Source organism: Aphis gossypii, unplaced genomic scaffold (assembly GCF_020184175.1).
Source record: "Aphis gossypii isolate Hap1 unplaced genomic scaffold, ASM2018417v2 Contig00252, whole genome shotgun sequence".
NCBI classification, from domain to species: domain Eukaryota; kingdom Metazoa; phylum Arthropoda; class Insecta; order Hemiptera; family Aphididae; genus Aphis; species Aphis gossypii.
The window spans coordinates 48921-59576 of NW_026083041.1; the positions used below are offsets into that span (position 1 = coordinate 48921).

A 10656-nucleotide genomic window follows, 5' to 3' on the forward strand; every position below is an offset into this window, starting at 1 on the left:
TTATTTGTTTCATCTTACTTTGAAACAAGAAATAACAAGAGATGGAATGAATACAAACAATATAATTTTAAAACTGAAAAAATGTCACAATTTTAGTAAAATTAATTTTTAGGATAATTACATCAATTAGAGTATCAGTTAATTTGTCAAATAAAATAATAAAATAATTTAAATACAATGTCATCTTTAACTTTACATGTTTCTTCATTTTAAATTTTAAATTGAAAAAGGTAAACGTGTTTTCTTTTTTGCCAGTTCTTCAATTACCTCTGTTGGTGTAATTTTATCTTATGAATTTATAGATAACATAGCTAACCCGTTTAGTCTTCCCTAAAATAAAAAAACATAGATAATTATTATACTGTTATACTCATGCTTATACTGTTATACTCATGCTTTATAAATAAATAAATAGGTACCTCGGAAATAGAATTTCTAAGATAAGTTTTTATCCTCTTCAAGTTTGAAAAAGTTCTCTTATTTGACGAAGAAGAGACCGGAAGTGTAGCCAAAATTTGGAGAAGTTTAAAAATGTTTGGGTAAATAGATATGTTACATAAAGTTAAAGCCTCCAAAGCATTTTTTGGTTTATGATTTGTTTGCATAAGTTTTCTTTGCCATAACTTGTATTCTGATTCAAATATTATGTTAGAAGATCCATTTTCCTGTAAATCTTCAATATATTTATTTGAAAGATTCTTAAAGTCTTCGAGGTGACCGTTTTCTTGAAATAAAGAGTCGAAATTCGACAAAGTTACTTGATGGTTTATGAACCTATTGTCTAACTCATTAATAAATTTATCCAAATAAGGAATATATATTGATGCTCTGTAAAATTGCTCTGGTGAACTTGCTGGAACATTATTTCTATGAATTTGTCTGTTTGAAAGTCTAGGCATTTTAATTTCAATATCAAAACGTTCAGCTAATATTTTTACTTGTCCAAATATATCTTTAAAAACTTCTTCAGCATTTTTTCTGAGATCTTGTAACTCCTGTTTAGTATCATTGGCTAGTATTACTGCTACTTTTAAGTCAATATTTGGATTTTGTAACAATTTTGATAGAGGTAATCCTATACTAAATCCTTTATTTAACACGAACAGAGATACCAAAAATTCTAAATTTAATACAGCGTTTCTAAGAGTCCTTGCTTTACCCGATGTTTCACTATCAACCCATTCAGATATTATTTCTAATGATTCAATAACGTGATTATAAAGCTCTATAAAATCATTAACTGCATGAAATCTTTCGATCCATCTTGTTTCGCAACTTCTTTTTAATGTTTTTTTTGATGATATCTCGGAAGAACTTTCAATTTGATGATGTAAAACAGATTTTCTTTTTGGATAAATGAAAAAGTCACGGACTTTAGCTAAAGTTGATGAGCAATCTCTTAATTCAGCTGCACTACACGATTTAGACACTACCAGGTTTAATGAATGTGCTGAGCAATGTACGTACATTGCCAATGGGTGTATTTTTTTTATGTGTGCTTGAACTCTATTTAATTTACCTGACATGGATGCTGCTCCATCATATCCTTGGCCTCTTAAGTACTTAGTATCTATGCCATATTTTTGAAGATTATTAATAATTAGTTTTGCCAATCCCTTTCCCGTCACGTCAAATGTTGGCACAAATTGTAAAAATTCTTCGCGGAGTTCAAGATGGTTTATTTCAACATACCTTACACATAGAGAAACTTGTTCTACCCCCGACACATCTGTTGTTTCGTCTGCTAAAATAGAAAAGCATTTTGATGCATTAACCCTTGAAACTATTTTATCAAGCAATACCTTATTGCACGCTTCAATAATTGCGTTCTGACTTGTAGGACTAGTATATTTGATTGTTCCAGGACCTTCTAAATATGATTTCAAATCATTATCACCTTGAGCCCTGAATCGAAGAATTTCTCTAATATTGCCTTCATTGATTATTTCGGAATCTGAACATGTTAAAATTTTTCCTGAATCTCGATGACCTCTAAGCGCTAAATTTTGACGGCCACACAAAATAATTGCTTCGATTATAGGAACTATATTTTTACGATTTTTCATTACTTCTCTAGCTGTAACGAGACATCGTTATTTCCTAAATATAGCGTGCGCGCTATCAGTCGGTAGCGGTGAGGCTGTCGTGCCGTCGACAGTCGTAGGCGCACACACACACTACCAACAGAGCGCGTTGGTGAGAATCATGCTAATAATCCGAGCGTGGCCGGTGAACATTTAATAAATTTAAATGTAATTATTAAAAATATTTATAATGCAAATATTTCTTGAACACTAGTTAAATTACCGGTGGTGATTTAACTCACGAAACGTTGAAAACTGGAAGGTGAAATACATAAAAAACATGTTATGCACAAGCAGTATTCTGCGATGTTACGGTCGAGGTCGCATGGCATAAGTAGCCCCCGGGCACAGCCGAAAAATCGAATTCATCCGCCGAGCCGAAGACGCCGGGACGAGGACTGATATTCCCGAGTATAGTCGGAATACGATACGTTCGTATTAACGCCGCTATACTCGTATCATTCTCGTGTCGTCAAACTGACGCTACCGCGGAGACAGTCGTGTGCCGAACGTACAGCAAATTCAAGCGTCTGCCAGCCGGATACCGCCCGCCGTCCATCCAACGCCCACTGCCCGGGAGTCCGACCAAGGAGGACAGGAAGAGGAGACCTACCAGCCAGACACCACTTACTGCAGTAGGAATACGGTACGTCCGTATTAATGCCGCTGCGTGAGTTGGTGACCGTAAGTCCTATTGTTAATATATATACTTGTTTGTATTGTCGTGTCCATCTGTATACGGCTGGAATACGGTAAGACCGTATTAACGCCTCCGTATACAGTGTCTGATAACTCTGTCTCCAGTTGGAATACAGTTCGCCTGTGTTAATGCCGCTGAGTCAGTGTGTTACTATTTATTATAACGTTTATATATATGTATAATTATATCTGTATTAATTAAATTTTATATGTATAATTATATCTGTATTAATTGATTCAATGTAAGTCTAAAATGACTATATGAATAAAAAGAAAATACTGTAGAAAAACACTTATTATTATTATTATTATTATTATTTGTGATTATTTAAATAAACGTACTTAATTTATAACATATACACTACGTGTTATAAATTCCGTTACATAGCTTTTCCAATGTCAATTTGTTTATCAATCGATAAAGTAGGATTTTTCACCATGTTTAAAAATCTATCTGCATCCAACACACATTTTTTATGATATTCGAGATTTGAGTGATTTTTAAAATACTCTAACGCATGTCTCCAATTATCATATTTTTTTATGACCAACGAGCCTAGTGACTGATTGTTAATCCCTCCAGAGTGTTTGGAAAAAGCTACGCAAAATTTACAGTACGCTCCGTTGTCAATAGCAGAATATACTAACCAAGAATAGCTAGAAAACCATTTAAATTGAAATTTTAAAAATCTTGGTGTTTTTTCTTTCCCAACAATAACTGCTTTTGTAGGAAAAGAAAAATTTTCATCGGGCATCCAGATTTTATTTAATACTTCTTGTATTTCATTTTGTGTCAAAACTTTTTTTATATAATTAAAAATATCACGGGTGCTATAATTGACCGAAGAAGTACTATGTTCAGCAGATTCATGAACCAACGAATCAGTATTATTTGACGAATGTTCAATATTTTCTTCAGGAATTGAAATTGACGTAGATGAAGGAGATTTAAAAAATGACTGTATATTTAATTGTTTTTTGGATGACATTTTTTAAAATAGCGAGATAGTCAAATAATTCTTATGGAGTCGATTTTAAATAATCTATAATGATAATAAAATTTTTTGTAAATAAACACATAAAAACATACAGTTTAGTACACAAGTATCTAGATACAGACTACAGTATAAATATTAAAATAAAATAGTATACTTAAGATTATAACTTGATTTATGTATATCAAACTTACTTATGAATATTACAATACTGATTACTGAACGAGATCTGATGCAACAACGACAACGACAGCAAAAGAACAAGAAATGAAAATAATGCAACGAAAAGATACTATTCAGTACGAGCTTGCACACACTGGCGGCGGCAAGCGTATAGGTCCTATCTGTCAATCGATTCTGGGTAACACAAATTGCAATTAAGATAAGCGATATTCCACACCAAAATAACCCAACAGTTTTAGTCGTTTTAGATAGCTATATTATAGACAGTCTATCTACATCGTTAAATTATTAGAAAACCTATAATAAAATATTTATTTAACATTTAATAACTTTTTTTTTGTTCTGGGGGGGGTTTGAACCCGAAAACCCCCCCCCCCCCGTAAATACGCCACTGTACTAAAGTCAACTAAATTTGATTTATGCGTATTAGATGAAAAATGTAATTCTAATTTTCCTGGTTTCCCTTTACCTCTTGACTTCATTTTTGACCAATTTCTAACTCCATCCACTGTCCAACTATTTTCAGCACGTGCTCTGTTTGGTCCATTTGGAAATAATAAACAGATAAAACAGAATGCCGCATCGTAACAAATACTGTACACCAAATGTGGATATTCCTTAAACCAGCTTGAATTAAATTGTCTTTGTTTTCCTTTAGTTATGTCATAATTAGTTGGAAATGTATAATCAAGAGGTGATAAGGTCCAAGACTTAATAAATAATTACGTTGGGAAGCAGATTCGACTTTACCTCGTTTACCAGGGTCATGGTCTAATAATTTATCAACTACTTCTTCATTTGTAAAAAATGATTTCTCTGAAGTAAATTCCTTAGATAAAACATTAGAGGCAGATTGTATATACATAGCTGACTTTTCTTTAACAGAAGAAATTAATTCAATACTCATTGTTAAAAAATAAATGGGATTTGAAATATCATCAGCATGTACTTTTTTAAGAAGAATTTTACATTCTTTTATAATTTGTACTAAAGATGAAAGTTTACCAACACAATCGATCCAAGATTCAGTATTTTCACTGTGATCATTCATATCTTTAGTATCAAGATCATTTTCATTTTCTTTACTGCTTAAAATGACACAATCATCCTGCAATTCAACAAGATTAAAAATTATAATTAAACTGTCTACTTAAACACCTAGTTACTTAGTGCTTTAAAATAGGTATTTGATTTTCCCAATTTATAAAATGTATTAAATTAATTAATAGTATTAAATATATATTAACTATGCTATGATCTATGTCATGTTTGTATCATTATGTTATTGAATAATTATAAATACCATAAATATTGTTGAAAAATTTAAAAAAATTATATGTTTTGTTTAGCCAATTTAAAGACAATATGCAAAAATAAAATTTAACCTTGTTTCAATATTGATATACATTTTTAATTGTTGTAATATACTATTATTGAAATTTTGCTGTTTAGTTAGGCTGATAATACTACCTACTAACATTATTAATAATTAATATACTGAATTTTAAAGTTATAAAATTTGACTTAAGTAGGTATTAATTTTTTTTTTTTTGCAAACACTAGCCAATAGCCATAATATGTTTTATTAAATAAAAATAAAAATAACTTACTTCTAATGCATCTAACAGATATTCTATAGTTTCACTTAAACAGTTTTCTTCTTCTGATAAATAAGTCGTGCAAGTTGTAGTATTTTTGTTTACCTATTAATAAATTAAATATTTACTTACCTAATAGATTAAGAAATAATAGATATAAATTTGAATTGTATGCATTGACTTAAAAAAACAATCTACATTATTATATCTTGATTGTATAAAAAAAATTTAATTTACATACTTTAAATTGACTTGGATCTTTTTCAACAGATGTGCGTGTATCAACATTACTTTCATCAATGATTTGAATATTTTTTGTAGTAGAACTTGTGCTGGTTTTCTATCATTAAAAAAAAAAATAAGTTAAATTAAAAAATACCATTTCTTATGTATGTACATAATTGAATACAATTTATTTTAAACCAACTTACAGTTGGTGAATATTTTTTGTGTAAATATTTTGAAGCTTCGAATGGATTTTGCGGTGCTCCGAAATGCTTAACTGTAACTCGTTTTCCATCATGTTGCTGACGTTCATGTTTAGCACGATAGTCTTTATTGAATACACCTCCACACTTAAGGCACTCAAGTTTAATTTTTTTTCCTTTTATTTTCCATTATAAATTGTAATTAAAACTTAGAAGTGAAAATTATTATAATATCTAACACGGACATGCGGTTGGCGGTTGCTAATCTATATTGATTATATTACTTCAGTACAGTACAGTACATTAACTAGTACAGTACCTACTCACACACATACGACCGATACGAGTTATGAATATATGATTGTCGGTGGTGTAGTGGATGGGTGTATAGGATACGGGAAAATGTTTATCAGTTTATACTAAAAATAGACATGGGCTATTCTAAATGTACATAAACATAATATTATGTGATTCATATCAATAATCAATTGCCAACTGTTATCGGAACTATTTATATTTTATAATTCATGTTTTTAAAAGATATTTAATTTTCTATATAAAAACTAAATAAAACAAATAGGTTATTTTGTCTAAAAACTTTCGTTTGCCGAAAGTACCGACTTCCATTACAATTATCCGATGGCGGCGTGTCACGACGCCCCATACCCCACTTCCCTCCGGCCCTGATTAAGTGTATAAGACGTAACAACACAAAATATTGTTTACGATGTATCTGTGTATATGTGGTTTGGAAAAAAACTATTTTTTTGTTTTTTAAAAAAAAAAAAAAAATGTGAAGATATAAAATTATACATATAATTATTATAATAAATGACATACTTTTAAATGTTGTACTACACACTAATCTTTTTGAACTATTCAAAATGTTTCGTACTATACTCAATTTTAGGGCTGGTACAAATTACATATTTCATTTCGTTTTTTAACGTGGTGTAAAAAAAAAAAAAAAACTAAAATTAATTTATTTATGTAACGCAAATGCATGTTATATTTTTGATACAAATTAAATATGTATTTAAATGAACCTATTTGTGGTGCAAATTATGTAAAATACCATTATTAAATGGAATCATTTTTATAGTGGAAAATTATAATAGTCAACCGATTCAAATAATAAAACTTAAATTCTACATGATAATAGTAAATATTTAATTTAAAGCTAGTTAATAGTAGTAAAGTAATAGTACTTACATTTCTGTTAGCGTGGAGATGCTTGAAAAAAAATATACTGGCTTCTAGTTGTAGTGAACCGGTCTTGGTGAAGATGGTTCAGCACGATTTAACGACGAAGTCCACTTTGTCGTATGTGTAAGAAGTTTAAATATAATAAAAGCAAGCCCGATGTATTGTTAAGTATAGAACAATGTCATCGGTCTATGCGTGAGTGAGGCTTAACTTTGTCTAATTCTTAATACTACCACAACCCATTTTATATTAAACTATTTGGGCGTAGTCTCCAAAATATACGTACGTTTCTATTTAATGTTTACTATAACCAATTATTTAATTTTAATCTTACCTTGCTAAATTTACGTACCTTGCTAAATTTTATATAACCTTTCAAATTTTATTCTAGTTAGTGTTTTAGCTGAACTGATTATTTTAGACTTAAGAGGAGGAGTAGAAGTGGTTACATATATAAGAGACTCATCGATACAGTATATTCAGTATACTTCAACAGATTTTACAATCTAGACTTTTTTTAATAAAATTAATTTAATTTTGAAAAAATGTCCGGCTACTCATTTAAAAGCGATGACGAGGAGTCGGTTGTATTTTCCGAAGTAAGTAAAAAAACATTTTTTTTTCTTTTTTATCACAATATAATATATAATTATTTTAATTAAAAGACATTTTTTTTTTTTTTTCAAAAAAAAAAAAAATTATTAAATATTTTATGAAAAATTGATTTTGTAAACCGTCATCAGTTTATCGTTTATTTTAATTATAGGATAATATTGCAACAACATCTCAAAAAAAAGGTACATCGAAAAGGTTAGCTGTAAAACCGGAGAAGAAACCGGTATCGAAAAAGACGAAAAAGGTGAGTTATATAAATTTATGACATACTACGAAAAAGTAAAAAAAAAAAAATATAATTTAATTATTATTTTTTAGAGCACTGCTATTTGTTAATAATAATAATAATATATATATATATGTATATATTTAACTAAAGTGAAATATTTATAATAAAATTTAATTTAACCTAACCTAACTTTTTTAGATGGAAGCATGCTGAATGCTCACTCAAAATATCTTTAACAAGTTGACTGCCATGAAGACCGTTATTGGTACTCATTAGTTTTGTTATCTATGCCATACTATTTTTAAGTTATTTGTCATTCACGCTTTGAGTACCAATCCTGGTATTCACTTAACTTATTTCTCAGGCATTGAATGCCAAAATTGGTACTCACTTTTAACATGTGTTAAACTATTGAAGACCGTATTTGGTACTCAATTTAGCCATTGAAATGAAAAGTACAGAAAAAATTCTATAAAATGATGTTAATAGCAAAGTTTAATTTAAATTTAATTGGATTTTACAATAATTTACATGAATGGGTCTTAAAAAAACATTCTAGACAAAAATATTTTAAACACTTGGTACATTTAGTCTGAACTCTACGTGTGATCTTTTGAGCATGTTGTCTCCCACCTTGTTCAGCCATTTCTTTGTAACAGATATAACATTTTCCTCGTTGCGCATTGATAAGAATATGTTTCTCTTCACTTGGTTGAACTTCGATTTTTTTAATCAAACTATGAATTATACTTTCACGAAATTGAGTTACACTAATTTTTTTTGAAGTTACAGCAGTATACAAAGACATCGCATTTAATAAACACGTATTCAATAAGATTTCAAACATGACTTTTCGATACCATTTCAATGACCTCCGAAGTGGTGAATGATATGAGCTTCTTAAATCACAAATATCAACAGACCCTTTTGCTTTGTTATAATCAATCACCATTTGAGGTTTTACAACTTGTTTTCCTCGTTTATTATTCACTACTACCGTATTATTTTTATGTTTGGTTGATAGCATTAATACGTCCTGCTTATCTTTCCATTTAAGAACAACTATATTATTTTGACTTTGACTTGACATAATTTCTCCTTTTTTTAATTTTGCTTTTACAACCGATACTGGATTAAATTTTCTATTTGAACGTAATGTCCCCACCAAATTCGTTGACCGATTAAGAAGTTGATTAGCAAGAGTTACTGACGTGTACCAGTTATCAGTATACATTGTTCTCCCTTTATCTAAATAGTCCTCGGCCAACTCCATTACTATTTTAGTGGAAACACCTACACCAGGTACTGACTCTTGGCCCGCATAAATTTTAAAGCCGATTGTATAGCCATCATTAATACACAATTTAAATACTTTTATTCCGTATCGATGTCGTTTATTTTTTATAAATTGACGAAATGATAATCGTCCAACGAAAGGAATTACAGATTCATCAATACACATATTTTCAGAAGGTACGTTCCACATTTTAAATTTCATCACCAATAAATCTACCAAATTACGAATTTTGAAAAGTCTATCACCTGGAGGGCATTCTGCATTGTTTGAACAGTGAAATGTTCTTAAAATAATTTCAAAGCGATTTCTGGTCATGTATTTTGGGATTTCAGAACGATATAAATAACTTTTACTCCAATATGATGCCAAACTCGGTTGCGGAGTTAACCCCATCCACATAACTATACCTAAAAATGTTTTCATTTCATCAATATTAACTTCTGTCCATTTTTTCAATCTAGATTTAGGACGTAAAGGAAGTGAACACAAATTATTTCCGTATCTATTAGTTTCATTAACTAATATACTTAAAATTTCGTTATCCACGAACAAGGAAAAAAAATCAAATGGCATTCCATCAATTAAAGTATCAAATAAATCTGGATTTATTCCAAACGTTTCATTTTGTTCATTGAAAACTGGACAGCTAACATTTTCACTCACAGGACCCCAATTTGGTTCAGTTTGAGTTGGTGTTTGAATAATAGGTATAATAGAGGTATCATCGTCACTCGAATCAGAAACATCAACATACTCCAAATCACTATCATCCTACACATACAATAAAAACAATTCTGAACACCTACCTACTATACAACAATAATTTATGGGGGATATAATTTCTAAAATATCTTACCGAAAGATTTAAATTGAAATCAGGATCTGCATCTGAATCGTCAACAAATGAATTATCAGACACATCTTCATCAGAACTTAGAGCAGCCAAAATTTGATCACGATTCATGTTTTATTTCGTATTTTATGTACGAGTTTTTTTACAAACAAAACAAAATAAATTGATCAAAATCACACTAGGGTGGCGATGATACTAAAGCCTTCACTGCTGTTGTCCCGACAATATTGTGATATAATGATATTTATCAGTTTACAGGGAAAACTTCATATTATAGTCTATTTTAAGTCGATATACGCACATGCACGTGGCCATAACGTAATCGGGAGTAGGAATTTATGATATAATAGGCATTGAATACCTAAAATGGTACTCACTCCGATTTTTATTTTTTTTTTTTTTATTTATAATCAGTAGTATAATAACAAATGATTACGACAAAAATATTATTAGATTTCTCTGAAAAATA

At 29.8% G+C, this 10656-nt stretch overlaps 3 protein-coding genes across 3 annotated transcripts; all 3 read right to left on the minus strand.

Moving 5' to 3' along the window:
* Nucleotides 1–288: 288 nt before the first annotated feature.
* LOC126553484 (52 kDa repressor of the inhibitor of the protein kinase-like) lies at nt 289–899 on the minus strand. Its single transcript, XM_050208639.1, has 2 exons — nt 420–899; nt 289–330 (listed from the first exon to the last, which is right to left on the minus strand). Exons 1-2 carry the CDS (start codon nt 897–899, stop codon nt 289–291), a joined length of 522 nt encoding a protein of 173 aa, XP_050064596.1.
* Nucleotides 900–1075: 176 nt separating this feature from the next.
* On the minus strand, nt 1076–2066 carry LOC126553496 (zinc finger MYM-type protein 1-like). Its single transcript, XM_050208649.1, has 2 exons — nt 1134–2066; nt 1076–1087 (listed from the first exon to the last, which is right to left on the minus strand). The coding sequence occupies exons 1-2, from the start codon at nt 2064–2066 to the stop codon at nt 1076–1078; spliced, it is 945 nt and encodes a 314-aa protein (XP_050064606.1).
* A 6379-nt stretch (nt 2067–8445) lies between these two features.
* Nucleotides 8446–10298, minus strand: LOC126553497 (piggyBac transposable element-derived protein 4-like). Its single transcript, XM_050208650.1, has 3 exons — nt 10191–10298; nt 8616–10105; nt 8446–8506 (listed from the first exon to the last, which is right to left on the minus strand). The coding sequence occupies exons 1-3, from the start codon at nt 10296–10298 to the stop codon at nt 8446–8448; spliced, it is 1659 nt and encodes a 552-aa protein (XP_050064607.1).
* Between the last annotated feature and the right edge of the window lie 358 nt (nt 10299–10656).

What these genes read in the sequence shown, in the direction of transcription:
- LOC126553484 (XM_050208639.1), bottom strand. Translation starts at nt 899, where the DNA reads ATGCCTAGACTTTCAAACAGACAAATTCATAGAAATAATGTTCCAGCA. An exon ending in TTAGAAATTCTATTTCCGAG is followed by an intron (nt 331 to 419) that starts GTACCTATTTAT and finishes TTTTTATTTTAG; the next exon opens with GGAAGACTAAACGGGTTAGC.
- LOC126553496 (XM_050208649.1), bottom strand. Translation starts at nt 2,066, where the DNA reads ATGAAAAATCGTAAAAATATAGTTCCTATAATCGAAGCAATTATTTTG.
- LOC126553497 (XM_050208650.1), bottom strand. Translation starts at nt 10,298, where the DNA reads ATGAATCGTGATCAAATTTTGGCTGCTCTAAGTTCTGATGAAGATGTG. An exon ending in ATTTCAATTTAAATCTTTCG is followed by an intron (nt 10,106 to 10,190) that starts GTAAGATATTTT and finishes TTGTATGTGTAG; the next exon opens with GATGATAGTGATTTGGAGTA. An exon ending in GTTCAGACTAAATGTACCAA is followed by an intron (nt 8,507 to 8,615) that starts GTGTTTAAAATA and finishes ATCATTTTATAG; the next exon opens with AATTTTTTCTGTACTTTTCA.